Genomic DNA, 20,787 nt, shown 5'->3' on the forward strand with positions numbered 1-20,787 from the left:
TAGCACCTTAAAGACCAACTAAGTTAGTTCTTGGTATGAGCTTTCGTGTGCATGCACACTTCTTCAGATACACTGAAACAGAAGTTGCCAGATCCTTCTATATAGTGAGAAGGTGGGGAGGGGTATTACTCAGAAGGGTGGTGGGAATGGGTGATTGGCAGATAGCTGTGATGAGCCTGTTGACGACACTTAACGACTGCAATAGGTCTTGCAGGAAAAAGCAAGGGGTGAGAAGGTGAAAAATGGCTTTGTCATGTATAATGAGATAAGAATCCAATGTCTTTGTTCAGACCAGGTCTCTCCATGGTTTTAAGTTTGGTAATGAGTTGCAATTGAACAGCTTTTGTTTCTGAAACTTCTGTTTCAGTGTATCTGAAGAAGTGTGCATGCACACGAAAGCTCATACCAAGAACTAACTTAGTTGGTCTTTAAGGTGCTACTGGAAGGAAAAAAATTTTTTTGTTTTGACTATGGCAGACCAACACGGCTACCTTTCTGTAATTTTATTTTGAAACATTGAAAGGGCTGTTCTTGTTGGGCAGTCACATTTGCAGCACCTTGTTTGTCTTCAGCCATCTTCAGAGCTCTCAGTGAAGACTGACTGTTCTATTAATTCACCCTTAGCATCTCACCTGGATGAATCTTGCCCCCATTTGAAGCATCTCAAACATAATCATATTGTGCACAGTATTACAAAATATCTTCTTCCCCTTCCAGAATTTAATAGTATAAAAAGCAAGGCATATTTACTCTTTCTGTAGGAATCATATACTGGGAGATGCAAGTGGTCTTCTAGGTCTGATTGTGTTTGAATGCTTAGCCTTAAAAGAGAGAGAGAGGGAGGGAGGGAGAATGAGCTTACTGTTGCCTTGTTAGAGGCACAGTGATGTTCTGCAGTGGAATAAGATGGCGCAGTGAGCTGCATTGGAATGCGCTCTGCCCACAACTTAGGACAGGAGTGGAGAACCTGTGGCTGATGAAAGCTGGAGTCCAACTGTTGGGCTCCAACTGTTGTTGGGCTTCAACTGTTGTTGGGCTCCAGCTTTCCTCAGCCCCAGCAACATGGCCCATGGCCAGGGATGATGCCAGCTGGAGTCCAGCAACATCTGGAGGGCTACAAGCATTCTGATTTATGGCTATGGACAATGGAAATGTTATACAGTGGTACCTCGGGTTACAAACACCTCAGGTTACAAACACTTCGGGTTACAGGCTCTGCTAACCCAGAAGTAGTACCTCGGGTTAAGAACTTTACCTCAGGATGAGAACAGAAATCATGTGCCGGTGGCAGTGGGAGGCCCCATTAGCTAAAGTGGTACCTCAGGTTAAGAACGGTTTCAGGTTAAGAACGGACCTCTGGAACAAATTAAGTTTGTAACCAGAGGTACCACTGTACTCCTTCACCATTACTTGCCTGAAGGAGCAAAGTGTGATGAAAGAACCTGTGGAATTGTACCTTTAGCTCTAACCCTATGGTATGTGGTTCCTCCTTCCCCCTCTATTTATGTTACTGCATAGATGTCAGAGGTGTGGCCATTCACTTCCATGATCATCTGCTCGCATTTCTGCGTTAGCGGTTTATCTGGTGTTTTGCCAGCATAGCAGGTCTTTCACTGAACCTAGCTGGCAGATCTCAGGTATAGCACTGTACCCTAAATAAATGTGATGGGACAGAGACTGTGTTCTTTGTTGAGGTTCTCCCGAGCTTTATAGCCTGTTCTTTATCAGGGATTACCAACCACTCAGAAATGCAGCACCAACTGAATACCAAGTCCCTTTATACTTGAGGCAATTGGCCTCCTATTTACCCAGGCATAAAAGAGTTTACTTTTTGGCTGCTTAGTGGAAATTACTGTCATTAATTATACTGATGTGAGGTGGAGGGCAATGGTGAAAGAGTGATTACTTGGTTTCATCTGGAGATTGTATTAGGTAAACCTTCAACAACCTGGTGTTCTGCAGGTGTTTCAGACAGCAGATGTTTGGTAAAAGCCAGATTGGCAGAAGCCATATGGGGTGTTATGCCCATTATTTTAGAAACATTGTCCATTGTGTAGTGGACCATACCATATTTTTCTTACTTAAAAGCAAACAAACACTGGAAAGGAATAAAGATGGAGATGTTTGCCTGTGCACCTTTTTAAAGTTTTGCTGTCCAGCCAAATGATCTCCTTGCTTTTGCAGGAAACTCATTATTGTGCCTTCTAAATCTGCCGTATAATTACATGACCAAATGCTATTTTCCTTCAGAGGAATGAGCAAACTGAATTTCATAGGCAACATCCGCTGAAGCCTTGGAAGCTGCTGGATGAATTTACAGTGTTAGCCTTCAGGTTTTATTCAGCCAGTGAAAATGGTTAAGCAGCTTCTTAAATTTTGGGGTTGCTTTTTTTGGCGTGGGAGTGCGGGCTAGATGTTCTGTCATTCAGATTCCTTCCCTCCATATCCTGCAAAGGGCCGGACATTTGTAAAATCTCTCAGCTTGCTGTTTTGACAGTTGAACTGAGCCTCCTGACAAAAGTTCTTGTTTAAGTAGCAACCCACCAGTTTCTTAGATGTGTTTCTATGATGTATGGAACAGAATCGTGTTAGTGTCTTGACTTTTGCCAAGTGAGCAATAAATTGGCATTTCCCTTGAGTGGCGAAGCTTTTGTGAAGGATTTTGCTGAGATGACCCAGTTCATTGCTTATGTGAGCCCATGTAGGACTTCTCTTTCTCTATTTTGCCAGACGTAATATTGACATCAGAAGTATAAATGGCCTGACATCCTTTCCACAAACTTGCAGTGTTCTCTCTGTCCTTAAGACTTGACATGCAGTTTCTGCCTCTCTTTCTCCCCCTCTCCTCTTTCCATCCCTCTAAGAATGTGCTCCTGGCCCAAGTTAATTTTGTATAGCAAGGAGGATAAAACTTGCCTTGCCTTGCTTGGCTGCCCTCTTGTTTGGAAACTCGCTCTAAACATTTCCACATGGCTTGCACTCTTCACGCAAAGTTATATACATTTTGAAAAACCCTTTCCCTCCCACTCCCCTGGCTTCTCCTACCTTGGGCTGTTGGCAATGACCTAGCCTTGTTACTGTTTGTGTTTCTTTTGTACCTTTCTGTGGCTGAAATCTCTGTGGGCCTTTAAATCTGTCAGCAGCCGCTACCAGGCTCAGTATGCAATTTTAGCTCACTGTTTTCACAAGTTTCTGGATCCAGAAAGTTTTCCAAATGAGCCATTGTGGAGCTGTCTTAAAGAGGTATTGTTCCTGCTTTAGGGTACGGCTTTATTTTTAATGGCTCAGAAGTCCTCACAATGTCACCTGTGGAAGGTGTCACATTAGGTAACCCCTGGTATGTATGTATGTATGTATGTATGTATGTATGCATGTATTTATGTATTAATAATAATGCTGCTGATGATAATGACAATAATGAAATGTATATACCACCCTATACCCACAGGTATATGGATGCAGCTATATATAAAAGGATTAGATGAGAAGTTTGGTAAAACTCTTTACTGAGGTATATGCCACTTTTTCTGTAGGTTCAGACAACCTTTTCCCCAACCAACAATTACTGTATTCCTGAAGCTGGATCATTGGAATCCAGGGAAACTGGGTTATCAGAAAAGGCCCAGTGTTCCCAGAATTTAGCTTATAGCAGCAGAATCCATTGTGCATGGGACTCTTTGGAAAAATCTAGTTTCCTTAACTGAAAAATTCTTTACTTGTCTGAAAGCAGAATGTGCTTGTCTGAATCCTGTCCTGGTTTGAGAATGCCTGAGTTGCTCACTACTGAGTAAAGTTGAATGTGAATCTATGTAATTATGTGCATAGTTTTACCTTTGTAAATACTAGATTTACCTTGGTAACTTAGTGGCAGAACAGGATCAAGAAATATAATCTGAAATCATAGACACACCTGCTCACACCTATGCATAGGACTATATGCCATCGAGTTTGGAGAGTATATTATCTGTTGAATTTTGTAATTTAGGATCCATAATGGTGTGTTATATATCATGCTCTCTGGCAGGGCTTTTAATAGGGACCTGCTGCAAGGTTCTTCCTAGGCCAAGGAAAGGGAGGAAAGTCCTTGTGTGCTTAAGAGTTCAGTGCATAGTTCCCAAAGACAACACTGAAGATGAGTTAGATATCCCGAAAGAGTCAACTTTTAAGTTTTAATTTTAAAGTTTCTTCAGCTGAAGGTAAGGAGATAAAGGTGGCCTTGGAAATCCTCTGCAAAAATATATTATTTATATGTTTGTTTTTTGTCCTCTCCAGGATGAATTGGATCTCACCGATAAGAACAGAGAGGCAATGTTTGCACTCCCACCCGAAAAGAAATGGCAGATTTACTGCAGCAAGAAGAAGGTACTAACTTTAGTTTAATTGAATCACATAGTAAACTCTGCATGTGTGGATGATTTGAACCATATGATTATGTGCATTTATTAGGGTTGGTCCATGACATTTGTTGCCTGAGGTGGACCAGCTAATGACACTCTCTGCAACATACCCAAGACTGGCCAGGTTACTTTGGCACCTGAGGCAAAATGTCCCTCTTTGAGGCAGTAAAAATGCAGCAATAATAAATAGCCAAAACTTTTCTACCTTTTCATGACAGTCCAGACCAGCTGCTTCAGGCAATTGTCCTACTCTGCCTAGTGGCAAACCTGACCCTAGCATTTACCATTGACCATCTCCATCATGATAAATCATTTTTTAATTGAGAACATGCCTCCCCACCTTTCATATGCACTGCCTGCATGGCTAAAACAAGCCGCAGTATTTCTGACTTAAAGGTAAAGGTACCCCTGCCCGTACGGGCCAGTCTTGACAGACTCTAGGGTTGTGCGCCCATCTCACTTAAGAGGCTGGGGGCCAGCGCTGTCCGGAGACACTTCCGGGTCACGTGGCCAGCGTGACGAAGCTGCTCTGGCGAGCCAGCACCAGCGCAGCACACGGAAACGCCGTTTACCTTCCCGCTATAAAGCGGTACCTATTTATCTACTTGCACTTAGGGGTGCTTTCAAACTGCTAGGTGGGCAGGAGCTGGGACCGAACGGCGGGAGCTCACCCCACCACAGGGATTCGAACTGCCGACCATGCGATCGGCAAGCCCTAGGCGCTGAGGTTTTTACCCACAGCACCACCCGTGTCCCTTATTTCTGACTTAGTAAGACCCAATTTCTACTTTGAGCACTCTCCATGGGATTCTTGCTAGTCTTCCTATTAATTCATAGGTCCTGTGGAAGGAAGGAAGGAAGGAAGGAAGGAAGGAAGGAAGGAAGGAAGGAAGGAAGGAAGGAATGTGCATTTATTTCATTGGAGCTGCTGGTGGCATTTTCTGGGCCTAGTAATGCTGTTTGTATTTAGCTCTCCCCTGAGGGGTGCAGTCCCTGGGGGCACAACAACACTCCCTCCTCCCCTGGAATAGGTTCACCTGCACAACCTTCTCTGTGGCCGTTTTTGTAGGCAGGCTAAGTGAGCTAGTGGCGAAGGATCTGTTTATAGCCATCTTGCAGAACGGTGCATTCCATCCATCGGCCAGCCAGGTTTGACAGGAAGCAGCAGCCTTTAACGTTATTTAAAATGTCTCTTAGATTTACTGTATTGCTTCCCCTCCCTGTTTTAAGAGGAGGAGAAGCAAACTGGAGTTCTTTTATCTGAAGAGGGCAATGGACTGAAAAGGCTCTTGACTTGCAGGCCTGCTAGTTTAATGAATTAATGAATCAAACCCGCTAGTTTAGGCATGGGAGTCCTCCTGCCCATTCACCCACCTGCAAGCAAATACCTGATCCTTCAAGGGTCAGATGCAATGCTTGCTGTATTCTGAAATTGACTGTGGACAGCACCCAGTCCTAACTGAACTGGCTCACCTAGTTCCATTTCTTGCTTAGTGTGAACAATCTTTCGAAGGATTCCACTAAGTATTTAAACCTCAGCTGGTACTGTACAGCTTTCCAGGCAATTTAGCTGCTCTTGTACAACTTTCCCCTGGAAATTCAGGTCATTGGAATTCACATCTCTCTCCCTATGTGCATATTATTAGTAGTAAGTCACAGAAGAGGCTGTGCGGATAGGGGTAGTAATATGACGGTATTATTATTGTGTGGTTATTAGTCATAGTAGTGGTTGCAATAATAGTGATATTGTATTACAGTTTATTCAATGACAAAGACTGCTAGGAACTTAACATCATTCTTGAGGTTCTTGTTTTGTTGGTATTGAAGATTGCTATGTTTTTAACTCTGTATTTTTATTCTGTTTCTAAGTTGCTTAGAGACTTCCTTGTATTAAGTGACAAATACTGCTTTGGAGGCCTGTGGGCCAAAAAGTGGTGTATAAATAAAGCATAGCATAGCATCAATCAAATTAATAATAAATGAATAAATAAACAGCAATACTAATAATATAATTGACTTTTGCACGCCTGGGTCAATCTGCATTGACTCTCATGTGTGGGACTAGACTCATCAGATTGCTTACTGCAGCATGTACAATTTTGTGTAAAATGACTTTTTTAAAAGCACAAACAGAAGCTCAGGAAGCTATCTTTGCAATGCTCTACAAAAAACCCCCATCCATGCTGAGATTGGTAGATGCTCTCAGGTCCCGACAACCACATTAGGGCATGACTCTCACATTGACACAAGTCAATACAGATGGATTAAAATATGCTTGGAGATGGGCACCACCATCAAAGGTATAAAAATTATGTCTATGTTTGAGCATTACTCTCTGTGATGCTGCATATAGGAAGGTACCATGGCCATCTAGTTTGGCATTCTGTTCTCACAGTGGCCAACTGGATGCCCATGGGAAACTCACACAGCCCCCCCGCCCAAGTAGCTGGCTCTGATACTGGAGGCAGGAGCAGCTGGCATAGTGGGATTGTGCCACAGTGCTGCCCTACTGGGGGAAGTGTTGCTGATGCTCACCTGGACAAGGCAGGGCAGTGACAAGTTTAGGACTTCATTGGAGCACAGGGGAGCCAGTCCAGTGTCACCACTAGTACACCTGCACCACCCTGATCTCTCCATTATCCTGGCCCCAACCCTGCCCTGTTCAGGTCAGCAGCAGCACTGCCAGGGAGGCAGCTCCTGGGCACCACCATGCCAGCTGGTAGCTGCTTTTGCTTGGAGTGAATATCTAGCTGTAGCATTTAACAGGCTTCATCTCCATGAATTTGTTGTTTCAAACAGTGCAGATCGGTGGCCGGATCTACATCTTGCATGATAGCAAATTCCATAACTTTATTCTGTGCAAAGTGCCCCTCTCTGTCCACTATTCAGCTTTCTTAATAGGGAAGTTGCTGTAGTTGCTTGCTGATTTTGGTTGTCCTTTCTGCGCTTTCCCCAGATCTACAATATCTTTTTTCCGGTACAGAGATCATAACTGTATACAGTATTCCAGGTGTGGTTGTTCCGTAGGTTCACAGAAAGGTGTTGTGATATTGACAGTCTTCTTTTCAGTCCCTTTCCTAATGATCCCTAAGATGGAATTTGCCTTTTTCACAGCTGTTACACACGCTGGATTGTCATTTTCATTTCAGGATTGTGGCCCATCTATATTAAGCCTTGAGACCACCCTTTCCGTAGAGGTTGATTAATGTGTCCCGGTTTCTGGCAAGATAAAAAGGCAGTGGGGGTGGGCTTTGTATATTGTGCCAAAAATCTGATTACATGAGAGGGCTCGTGGCTACATAGTGGTGGTATCTCTCTCGGATCTTTCTTTGCCTTGCTAACGTTGGTACTATTGCTGGGACTCAAGACAAAAGTTGGGACCTTTGTTGATTTTGGTGCTTTAGGTATTAGCAATAGCTACATAACAGTTTCTACCAGGAGTAACCCAACACCCAGTGTTCACTCTCGTCAAATCCCTTCTTAAAACACCTCCCCTATGGAGATTTCCAAAGAAAACCTTCCATGAATGTTCATCTGGTCTCATTTAAAGACATAATGCACCAAATGAAGGTCACGTCATCTTTTCTCTCAGCATGTGTGTGGGGAAGTAGGGGGTGGATGGAAACTCCTGAATGTGTTTTCTGTTTTGCATTGTGTGTGCTCTTTGTGGTGGGAACCATGTTCACACAATGTCAAGCAAAATGTGGATATACAATAAATTAGGACAGTGTCGGAGTTAGGGATGTCGGAGAATTCCAATAGAAGCAGAAACGGATGAAGAAATTGCCACTGTTTGCACATTTGCTCAGGGCCAGGACCGGATTAACTTCATGCAAATAAAGATGACAATTGTTGAGACTGAATTTCAAAGCTATGAATATCTATCACAGTTATTTGGTTGCAACCTCTGACACTTAAAAAAGTTTTTTCACTGCACATGAAACAGTTTTTCTCTGCAACACGTTTCGGCTACATGTTCACAGCTAGCTTGTTGAGGGATCACTATGTCTTGTGCGTGTTTGCTTCATAATCTATATTCTTATTCAGTACTTTATTGGCTACTTTTGTTTTGTAAATTTCTGCTGTATTTATGGGGATCTGTGCAATGGCCAGCCTGATGTTGCTGAAATACAATACAGTATTCACATTTTCCTTGCTATCATCTACCCCCAAAGCACATACCTCCAAGCCCTCCGCAAGCCAGCTTAGTTGAAGATGTCTTGCAGAGAGACCTCTTTGCCATAAAGATGTTCATTTGGACATCTCCTAGTGGGCTTGCTGCAGTGGTAGTTCAGTTGGAAGCTGCCCAGAGTGGCTGGGGAAACCCCGCCAGATGGGTGTGATATGTATATATATATATATAGAGAGAGAGAGAGAGAGAGAGAGAGAGTGAGTTACTTCTGAGCTGCTGCAAGGACAATTTGCAGGTAAATCAATGGATGCTACTACCTCCATTTTGATTGGGATGATATCTGCACACCAGAGTTTTAGCATATTAAAGTGTCATTGATTCTTACTATGCTGAAGTGTGTTTTTGCTGGCCTTTATCTGACAATGTGAACAACAAACAACAAGTTTAACTGGTCCTTACCTCAAGGGATTTTAAGGAAGGGCATCACAATAAGAAAGATGAGTCAATTATTTATTACACCTAATATTTTCCAGGCAAGGTACAAAATTTAAAAATGACAACAGAGCTCTTGTCTAGGAAACCAGAAATGGAAGTTCCTTGAGAACAATGTTGACAATTCCAAGTCTACTGTTTTGTAAATTACACGTGTAATTATTAAACTTATGCACATATCCTCCGATTGGAGGCAACATCATCAACAAAGTTCTGTTCTCCTGGCCACTTATAGTACCTGAAAGGTGACAGATATTTTCTGGTAAAGCTTTCATTCGTGTTTCACTCTATACTTGCTGACATAAAGGAAAAAGCGATTTGAACTCTTTCTCAGGAATCCATCTATGTGCTGACATTCCACTGAAGAATATCCACTCCTAGATAAAACTCTGAAAATGTCAGCCGTATTCTGGGGAACAGCAGAAGGGATGAGAGTTCTGTTTTTTCTCTTGCGCTCTCTAACTTTCTCAGCTTAACTCACAGTTTCCGTTATGCAATGCTGGCTCATTTGTTTATCTTAAGAATGGAGGTCGCTGAGGGTCAAGCCCTTGAAAATTATATATTTATTTTTTAAACCTGAAGAATTTCTTTTCTTTTACCATGGGAAAGGCAGAGAAGATTTGCAGCTTCTCCACTTCTCCCCCCCCCCAATTTTTTAAAAGGCTTACAGATGTCTGAAAATCTGAGGTCCAGAATAACTTCTCTTAGCAATTTAGAACAGGCCTTCAAAAGACTAGGCTCAAACTGTGAGGGTAGCTGGCCAGAATGACTTGATGCGAATGTAGCTAGTCAGAATATTCCACACAACTGGTTATTTCAGCCAAGCTAACGACATTTTTGATATTATCAGAAGTTGCTTCTCCCATACCACTCTTGGTAATATTTGAAGGATGTGAGTCATGTAAGTAGGGCTGTAAAAAATGTTTGCCTTCTGCATCCCATGGGGTGTCTTTGGCATGGGAAGTAGCCATATTCTTGTCCCGCTTCCCATGATTCTGTTACTTCAGATGCTCCTGAGAGCAGTCATCCCTAGGCTGTCTCCCCTTGGAACAACTGTTAATATATAAATGGGCTCTAAGGTCCAAGTTACGCAATCTTTTGAGGTTTTCAAGGATAAAGTTTTCAGTGTTTCATATTACCAAGGTGTCACTTGACAAATGTAGTTATCTCGGCCAGGTGAGGTGATGTTTAAAATCCTTAGATTTTAGGTATAAAGAACCTTCTTGCTTAACCTAAGGGTGGTGACCACAGATGTCCCAGGAGGCAAGAGAGGGGGAACCTCCACTGCTACTTCCTGCTTTCTCCTTCAGAATGGATGAGAGATGGCTTTGGCTGGTTCCTAGAGCCTGATGCATCAAACCGATTGCCTGGTGCAAATGTATTGAAGAAGCTGGTATTTCGGTTTTCATCATTGAAATTACATGATATCTGTGTACAAACCCGCATTTTGACAACAGATGTGGAAAAGAAAAAGTACATGTTCCCAGGGGTATTGATGGGCTGTAAGCTCCCCGTAGGATTGAGTGATCAGTTGAACAATAATGTTAATAGCAAGAGACAGCAGAGAAGGGACAGGAAAAATTAGACACTGGTTTTGGATGCGATGAATTTGAGGTGTTGGCAAATCATCCAGAATGAAATGTTGGAGAGGCAAGTGGAGATGTGGGATTTGATTGAGGGGGAAATTTTGATGTCACTGGAGTAGAGGTTGCACTGTCAGAGGAGAGAGAATTGGCAAAGGCCAGGCAAAGAGCCTTGAGGGGTTTTGGCAGAAAAGGGGATTAAAAGGAGAGAGGGTCTACCGCTTTCAGAGATGGAGAATAAAACAGAGCTTTGGTATGTATGAAATGTATAATTGTGGACTGCATTGGGCACCATCCAGACACATTCAGGCACTTTCAGTACTGAAACACATGATCAGCAAACGCAAACACATGATCAGCAAACTCAAAGAGTATTTGTGGTTAGACTTTACAAAGTGTGTGATCAAATGGTTTATTGATCCTTCATAATGAGTTTTTAGAACAGTGGGGAGAAGGGTTTTAGGCTAGCCGCCTTAGCGTGCTAGAAAGTAAACCTAGACTTCTATTATTCTCCACTATGCAAGTAGAGGTGGAAATAGTCTTTGCCAAAATTACAACAATGTAAGTTTCACATAAGAAAGGAATAAAAAAATTGATAGTAGTAGAAAATAAGTTGTAAAAATGAGAAGGATTATTATTAATTGCATTTCCAGCTAGTCTTTGCCCTCATGTTAAGGAAGAATTTCTAACTCTTGAAATACGATAAAATGGGTTAAAAGGGCAGGTTTTAAAAATGTGTGTGCTTAAATAAAGTTTTATAACCTTTGCAGAAAACATGTGAAGTCTTCCTTTGTCAGATCTCCAAAGGGTCATTTTGTATTAAGGAGCTACCAGTATCTTCACAATTCTAACTTAATGGGTGAAGGGGACTGGTTAGCAGGGAATCCATAGTGGAGGAGGCAGTCTTTATAGGTGGTTCTGTAGAACCCCTCATGACTGTTGCTCTATGGTCCTGGTTCTCGGAGCAAGCACATCAACTATGAATAACATACCCACGTATTTAAACAGATGTATACCTATATCTGGTAGCTATGAATGGAACAGGGTTCTCAAAAGCATGTGTGCAGTTGATGAGAGCCCTGCTGGATAAGACCAAATGCCTTTCTATCCATCTGTGTGTCATCCACACACAACCTATTTGGGGCAGAAAACAGCAATGTAATGTTTGTGTACCATGCTGTCTTACAGCCACTGCAGGCGCTGTCACCTTCCAACATTTTGACTTCACCCCCAAAGGCACATTCCTTCATTGTTTCCTGATACAGACGGATGCCAGCATATGCTGTCCTTTAAGCTATTCTTGCATTTGGATTGCCGGGATGGGTATCTACCTTTTGCTCTCAAATATGAGGGAGTTTTTGTTTTTTAAAAAAAACATGTAAGCTAGTCGCACAGCAGTTTAGAGTTTCCTAAAATGGTATTTTCCTCCAAAAACAGCCATGGAAGGGTCTGTACCAGATACAGTTATTGTAAAGTTTAAGCCTGTTTTAAACATTGCAATTACACAGTTTATTTAAATCAGAGTCTGAGGTCTCTCGAAATGCTTGGGTTTTTAAAAAAATAAACCCCAGTCTTCACATTTCACATAATGCACCCAGACATTAGCTCCATCCAGGTCTGGAATGCTGGACCATTTCGAATGCCTTGCTGACTGCTGGGTAGCCCTGATTGAAAAACAAAACAAAGGTTTCGGATTCTCTTCTTGTATACCTAAGCTAGTTAGGACCAATTCATTTGAAACAGAAATAATTATTATTGTTTAAGTGAAGCATGAATTGAATTCTCTCTCTCTCTCTTTCTCTCTCTCTCTCTCTCTCTCTCTCTCTCTCTCTCTCTCTGTGTGTGTGTGTGTGTGTGTGTGAGAGAGAGAGAGAGAGAGAGAGAGACATGCCACATGTTCTGGAAAATGTGACGAGAAAAAGTTTGAGGAGCAATTGAGATAACTGTGGGTTACATTTAATATATTGCCACTGTATTTTGGAGTAAGAGGATCTCCTAAACAGTCTCTCAATCACTGTGCTGTCGGAAGGCTCCTTAACAGGGAAACACATACTGTATTTATATATATATATATATATATATATATATATATATATATATATATATGTGTGTGTGTGTGTGTGTGTGTGTAAAAAATCTCTTTTCCTCCTTTGCTCCACTTCTTACATATAGAAATACTAATAGAATTATATAATTGTAGAGTCCAATGGTTAGAACGTGAGGCTGGTGCTCAGCTGAGATAGGCTCATTGTCACCTCGCTTTTTGGCACCTGATAGGGATGGGGCCCATAGCCACCCTGTGACAATAGATGCTTGACTCCAATAGAACCCACTTCTTATGTGGATCTTCACGATTGCACTGTGAGTCGCTAATCCTGATTCTCTGTGTTTCCATTTACTTCTGTGAGGGGTGTGGAGACTTGGATGGAAGATAAGGCTATCAGTTTCTACTTGCCGTGATGGCTATGCTCTGCTTCCACACCCGGAAGACAGTTATGCTTCTGATTTCCAGTTGCTGGAAACCACAGAGAAGAGTGCTCTCGTGCTCAGGTTCTGCTTGTGGGTTTCCCACAGACATCTGGTTGGCTACTGTGAGAACAGGTCTAGATGGACCATGAGCCTGATCCATCAGGCCCTTCTGATGTTCTCCTGAGACTCTCAGTTGGATAAGCCATAGTGCAGAGGAGTTAGCACTTGGGTGTGTTAATGCAGGCCTTGATAGCCTTTCTGTTGTGGCTGTAATGTGTGCTCTGACCTTAGTATATGCTCACTTATTGGGGCAGGGGGGAGGGGTACCAAATCTGTAACCACAGTAATAGGGAAATGAGCTATTACGCTAATATTAAAAAATGCACAATTGAGCATCACAGACATGTTTTGAGTTTTGAAAGATTAAATCACTGCTTCGAGCGGCTGCAGTTTTGCAGCTCCGGCTTACTTTGAGCAATTCAATCTCTACTTCAAGTCACAAGATTGCGCATAGTGTTTGATGCAGGTTTTTCAATCTACGCAATTAAATGCACATATGAAAACTCTTGCGTTCTGGCACAATCTGGTTAGCTAAAAAGCAGTTTATTCAAGCCTCCTTCTCCTTCCTGTTCAAATATATACATATGGAAAAGTGAGCCAGAAAAGGTTGACCACATTATAGAGAGGCCTGATTCTCCCTTCTATCAACAAAGAAGAACAAGCTATGCGATTCAACTGTTAACTTTTGTTGCTAGGCCTTACTAGCAGTTATGCACACCTGTTCTTCACACTGGATAGGTCTATTTTTCATAGTCATTAAGCTGCTGTTTATCGATGAATATTCACAGTTTACTTCGCAGAAACTGAAAGGAAAGTTTGCACACATCTCTTGCCCATTTCTGGAAGGGACAATTATTTCCTTTTGCCTTCAGAACCCTTGGGGGAGATGTATCAGTAAGTGTCTAACAATGCTTTGTAAGTGCTTAATTGTACCTTTTGGGAAAGAGTGCATTGCAATTGCTTCTCCCCACTGATTAACTTGGACCATTTGGTCTGTCCTGCTTCAAAACTGAAGGCTCTTGTGACTTGCCTGCCTTAGGAGTTGTATATACTGTATGTGTGAGAGAGAAAAAGAGTAAGAAAGAAGTCTGGAAAATCTTGAATTTGTTTCAAGCTTCAGTTATAAATGTATATTGTGTCCTATAGCTTAGGGGGAAGAGGCTGTACATATTTTGCACATTAATCAGAGAACGCCAGCCAGTAGAAGTATAATTGATCACAGCCCAATGAGGCGAGCATCCCTTAGTTTGAAGAATGTTCCATATTTCATAGATTTGAGGGGGGTGGGGAGAGAGAAACTAAATCAGACCTTGCAGAACTGGGCCAAGCAATGCAGCAGCTGATTAAAAGTTGTTTTCGTTGTTGAATTCAGCCTAAAGAAATCTGGTTTTCAAACAAACACTAGCCTCAAATCTGTCATCTGCCTCCTTCCCCCAAAGAATAAAGCAAAGCATGGTCTGGTCTGGTCAAATCTAACGAAAGCATCCATGACAGATGGCCATCCAACCGCTGCTTAAAAACATCCAAGGAAGGAGAGTCTACCATTGTCAAACAGCTCTTACTGCCAGAAAGTTCTTCCTGGTGTTTAGATGGACTTAACGGAGAATCCATAAATACCCATTGAATAGACCGACTTCTGTTTGTTTGGTTTCTTGTTTCCAGTGCTATTTTATTTTTGTAAAAATAAAAATGGGATGCTGGTACTCATATCTTGATAAAACATATGTGCCACCACAACATATGTGCCATGTGCAACAAAAAAGAGGTGATAGTACTCCATGCCAGTGAGTACCATCACAAATACAAAAAACCCCACTACTTCTTTTAAACACTCACTGAAGACTGTTGAATCTCCCAGGTTCCAGGTTCCATGTTGGAAGGGGGCCTATTGAAGACAGTAAGCTTCTGTACTTAAAATATATGTTGACTGCATTGCAGTCGTCTGGAATTGGAAGATGGTTCTCATATTGATTATAGTGTTGTTGCATTGGGAAGAATGAGACAGCTGCTTATGAAATACTCCAGATTGCCATCTGTTTTTAAATTTAATATTTACACTATTCAGTGGGAGTTTAAAGTAGGCTTTTCTATAACATATTCCATTCATGCCCTGCTCCTGTAGCTGGGTAATTGTTTCCATATATTATAGGGTTGCCATATTTTAAAAAGTAAAAACCAGGACACCCCAAAAGTTGTTGAGCTTTAGAGAGTTGGGCCAGTGTGTTCCTTCTGCATCTCCTGGTGCACGAAAGCTCTCCTCCCCACCACTCATGCTAAGTTGTCTTGCAGTCATCTGACACAAGAGTTTCCTTGCTGATCCAGGTTCCAAAATACTCAGTTTTGTGTTTTGTGTTTAAATGGAAACAGTGCCCTTCCCCCAGAGAGCAGTAATTTGTGGGCCTCTCCAGACAAATTCTGATTCTTATAAAGGTTCACCCAGCAGCAGCTGGCTAAGAGGAGAGGTGAGATGAGCCATTATCAAATGGTATGAATAATTGTATCTCATATACATCCCAAACTCTTGTGTCTGCAAGAATGGCTTTGGTGGACATAAAAAGGGGTTTCCTGCATTTGCTGTAGATAGAAGAGCTTATTTGAATAGTAGCTGGTCAATATTGTCTTAACCCATTTCTCACACACTTCATAAGCTTACTAGAATAAAGGTTGAAGTAGTAAAATGTTTTGACACTTAGAACAAAATCACCCTTGTGATTATTTCAGCTCCTTGTATTCAGTAAAAACTAAAGTCTGGAAGTGGATACAGGGAAATGGGTGTGTGAAATATCTACATCCAATTTGTATTCAGGACTAATATTTAGAAAAGCAACTTTTAATAATAATAATAATAATAATAATAATAATTCTCATGTTTCTCAGAGGAAAAAGGAAGACACAGATCTGCATAAAACTTGCATTTGATATGTATAGATTTGATTGCATTTGATATGTATAGATGCAAATTTAAAGGTAAACCTGATATGTATAGATGCAAATTTAAAAATAATAATTACCTCTAGGACTCAACACATAGTGGGGAAGACAGCAGGCGCTGCTAACTATGGATGGGCAACTTCAAGGTTCCTGCTCCCCCTTTGTGTTGTTCCTTATCTTTAAATCATACTTTGCCTCTAAAATAGAGAACTGTCCTTTGACAGCCCTTCCAAGTAGAGGACTGTAAAATAGGACACAAGACCAACCTAGCTCCCCCTCCCCTGAAAACAGGGATAAAAAATAGTGGCAAATCCTTAGACTAGACTCACAATATGATTGATAGTTAATACATGAAAACTGGTGGAAAAGAAAAGAGAGGATAAATTTAGAAGCTTTCTCTACCTCAATCATTTATAAATGAGATTCCATATAAGCATATCCCTCTTTGGAATGACCTTTATTTAAGTAGGCATAGATTAGCTCTCTGTGTCTGTTCTTGTATCCGAGTCATGATACAATTACAGTATTATCTAAAAGTAATGCACTGGTTATCAACTTTGTATTGTGTGTTTCTGCAATCAATCCAATCCAAGTTTATTACGGCAAAAGCCAGTGACACTAAACACCACAAGATCAAACAAAAAGAAATCAACAACAACATCAGAAAAGAAAAAAAAAAGGATTACACAAGGGAACTTCGCAGTGTGCCATTCAACAGAAGAGATTTACGCTTCCTGATTACTAAAGTGCAAAATTTGGCCACCTCATATGATATTGATCTTGAGGAATCTTCCAGAAGGTATTTTCGTAGAATTTCGGGGGAGGATTCCAAATAATGTTGTAGGGGTATGAATTTTGATAAAAGCGGCAAAATAAGTTGAACTCGCTCTTCACTATAAAATTCGCAAAATAGAAGGATGTGTGTGACAGATTCTACCTTATTAGACATACAGGGGCAGAGGCGCGCATGCATTGGTACCCGTGTGAATTTGCCGTACAGCACTGCTGAGGGCATTGTCTAAAAGCGGGCTCTAGAGAAAGCCCATCTATATGCTTCGTTAGTGATGTTAGTTAAGTAAGGGGCAGTTGCAAAATTAGGCCAAGCTTTTAAACATCTATACGTCTCCGGGAGTAGGGCGTCTTCTTGTTGTAATTCGACATCGTAAAGTCTCTGAGTGATAATTGCTTTTGCCTTATTCAGAGTTCCAATAAAAAGGCTTTCAGGGTTTAGGCCAATTTGTTTGATCTTATTAGTTATTTGCATAAGCCAAGGAGGATAGGGAACTGCGGCCAGGAAGCAAGGTAACAGTCCCTTAGGATTGTGTGTTTCTGCTATGAACTGAAGATAGATATGCCTGATGTGCACAAACAGCAGTTTTCTGTAGTTATTCTTCCTAACATAAGCCCCAGTACATAAGTTTGCCTCTGTAGGGAGGCATCACATGGGAGGAAGCATCCCAGTGACTGGAAATGTTGCAGGTCCATGAAGCAGACACAAACTGCTCATCTAACCCTCTCCTCCCTTTAAGCAAAGAAAAGGCTGCCATTTACTCATGGCACTGTGGTACCTTATTGTTACTTGCTAGTGGAAACAAGGAAATTGGAAGAGCTGTGTTTAGCCATTTGCTTGAACTTGCGATGTTTAAAAGTGTGGACAGGATCAGGGACATGCTTAGAAGCCCTGCATCTCAGTGGGCATCAGCCCAACCTTCCTGTCTTAAAATGGGGGAGGAGTGCAGGGTGCTTCTACTCAGGTTCACTTGAACACAAGTAAAACCCTGGAGACAAGTTGCAAATAATATTCATAAGGGAGAAGCAAACTACAGTATCTAGCTCAGCATAACGTCTGACTTGGAGATCATGGTTTGTTAGCATTAAAACGGCAAATGCAATTCAGTGTAAACAAGTGTAAAGTGATGCAAATTTTGGGTAAAATATCCTAACATATGCTCTTACAGTGGTACCTCGAGTTAAGAACTTAATTCGTTCTGGAGGTCCGTTCTTAACCTGAAACTGTTCTTAATCTGAGGTACCACTTTAGCTAATGGGGCCTCCCGCTGCCGCCGCGCAATTTCTGTTCTCATCCTAAAGCAAAGTTCTTAACCAGAGGTACTATTTCTGGGATAGCGGAGTCTGTAACCTGAAGCGTCTGTAACCCGAGGTACCACTGTATAGGGTTTGAACTGCTGGCAGTGATGATGATCAGGAAACATATCTCAGATGAAGTCATGATGGATACCTCAGTGAAAATGACAACCCAGTGTGTGACAGCTCTGAAAAGGGAAAATCCATGTTAGAAATCTTTAGGAAAGGGGTTGAAAATAAAATTGCCAGTAATAAAATGCCATTACACAAATCTGTGGTTGAGAACAGTTGTGTACAGTTGTGTACAGTTCTGGTTACCACAGTTTGAAAGGGATGCTGTATAGCTCTGTTTGAAAGGGATGCTGTATAGCTCTGAAAAGTTCACCAAAGTGCAATCAAAATTTTAAACAAGTTGGAGCAACTTGCCCTGTGAGGAAAAAGTACAATGGTTGGGATAAGTAAGTTTAGCAGATGACATGACAGAGGTGTGTAAAATTAAGTATGGTGCAGAAAGAAAATAGCTTGGATGATGATGATGATGATTGTGGCAATCTCTTATATATCTCATATAATTTTGATTTTCTCTTTTCAGGAGCAAGAAGACCCTAATAAGCTTGCTACAAGTTGGCCAGACTATTACATTGACCGCATCAACTCCATGGCTGCAGTAAGTACCTTTCGGCATAATGTCGAAAAGTTGCTTTCTCTGAGAATATGGTTGCCTTGACTATTCTGACATAGTGGGTTAGAGGCACTGTCGTATCAGTTTCCCCCACTCCCATATTGTGGTAGGGTCTGACTTCTCAGAGATATTCTAGACCCCTTTCCTGAATTTTCAGCCTTTGTGAACAGTAGAGTATGTCTCTATTTTCTTTAATTAATTTATGTGTTTAATTTACAATAATGGTAACATTCAATTAACTATTAGAGTAGATCCATTACAATATAGCTAAGTTAGGTCCATTCGTTTCAGTAGGTCTACTCTGAGTCAATACCACCCTGAATCACCATAAACATTAAACCACTTGTGGAAATCAGGGCTTTTTTCAGCAGGAACTCACTGAAACTCAGTTCTGGCACTTCTCAGGTGGGCACCATTGCCATTATAAGAGAACAAGGGAGGAATTCATAGTGAGTTCTGGCACCTCTTTTTCTAGAAAAATAGCACTGGCGGAGATAAGAAGGAAAAGTGTGCAGGCAATATTCTACCCAGTAGTTTACTAAGAAGTCAACTTGTTTCCACCTTGCAGTGTTCTTGCCAATGAGTGGCTAGCCAATGGAAAAACAATATTAGGCCTCCTTCTAAAAATTTATCTTTGATTGGAATGTAGGCAGCTGCCTTATACCGAGTCAGAGCATTGGTTCATTTAGCTCAGTACTGCCTCCACTGATTGGCAGGGACTCTCCAGCATTTAATGCAAGAGTCTCTTCCAGTCCTACCTGAAGATGCTGGAGACTGTATTTGGGACCTTTTGCATTCAGATCACATACTCTACCACCCAGCTTATAGCCTTTCTGGCTGTTCTGGTATTATTCCCTCCTTGCCCTCTCACTGCAACATGGAGCCATGGTTGAAGTGGGCCCAGCCAACATGTGCCATCCACATGGTAATCCACTGGAATGGATCTTGGCACCAATGGGTGCTTATATGGAAATGGTTGCCCTTTGCTTCCCTCATTTCTTTCCCTCTCTCCCAACAACATGAGCACGTGAACGCTTAGACATTCTCCTTTCTGTCTTCAATCGTCTAAGCTTAGCAACCCAAATAAACCCATTCCCTGCTTTCCTGTGGAATAGAAAAGTTACCTTTACACCCCCATGTTGCTTTTGGAAGCTTGTCAATATCGGCACTCCTATATATATATATATATATATATATATATATATATATATATGGTTTGCAAATGAATGATAGCTTCAGAAGTAGCTCTTTAGAGCCACAGCTATCCTGCTGTGAGCACATGATGTTTAAAAGAGGGTGTGTGTGTGTCAGAGGTCATCAATACAGCTGTTACACATTTATTTTTCATGGTTTGGAAATGATTTGCTTGCAGCACAAGAGCTTTATAGAGCAGAAAAGAAATACGTCTTTCAGCACATCTCAGAGATGGACGCTAAATCTACTCGGGTCATTTTCGTTTGCTTCTCTCTGCCCCACTATTAATGATAGGGAACGGGGGGGGGGGGGGAGACAGAACAGTGTAATCCTATGTGTGCCTGCTCAGAAGCAAGTCTCATTGAGTTCAGTGAGATTTACTCTCAGGTGAGGGTGTATAGAATTGCAGTTCAAATTAAGGTGCAGGCAGATTAAAAGGAATGAGGACATAGCAGGTCTAGATGGTGATGTGCTCTGAGATGTAGATGGGGTTGCACTCCCTCTGATGGGGCAGATATGTATCTTGGGGGTACTTCTGGATCCCTCACTGTCATTTGAGGCTGAAGTGGGCTCAGCGATGTGGAGTGTCTTCCATCAGCTTTGACTGATATGCCAACCTCCCCTGTCTGGACAGGGTTGAGACACCTCCTAAAGACCCATCTTTTTAAGCAGGCATTCCCTGACTCATAAGCTCATTGATATTTAACTGCATGTTTTAGAGATGGCTTCTCTGTTTTTACGGATGCATTTCTTTCCAATGTG

The 20,787-nt window shown here is 41.7% G+C and overlaps 1 protein-coding gene across 3 annotated transcripts in view; it reads left to right on the forward strand.

Annotated features, from left to right (window-relative positions):
• DAAM2 (dishevelled associated activator of morphogenesis 2) overlaps window positions 1-20,787 on the forward strand; it is a 212,608-nt gene that overhangs the window by 109,927 nt on the left and 81,894 nt on the right. For all 3 annotated transcript variants that reach the window (XM_053382937.1, XM_053382940.1, XM_053382938.1), the window contains 2 exons: window positions 4,273-4,362; window positions 18,742-18,816. In XM_053382937.1, coding sequence (XP_053238912.1) covers window positions 4,273-4,362; window positions 18,742-18,816 — 165 coding nt within the window. The remainder of the gene's footprint in view (window positions 1-4,272; window positions 4,363-18,741; window positions 18,817-20,787) is intronic.

This window comes from Podarcis raffonei, chromosome 3 (genome assembly GCF_027172205.1).
Source record: "Podarcis raffonei isolate rPodRaf1 chromosome 3, rPodRaf1.pri, whole genome shotgun sequence".
In the NCBI taxonomy this organism is placed as follows: domain Eukaryota; kingdom Metazoa; phylum Chordata; class Lepidosauria; order Squamata; family Lacertidae; genus Podarcis; species Podarcis raffonei.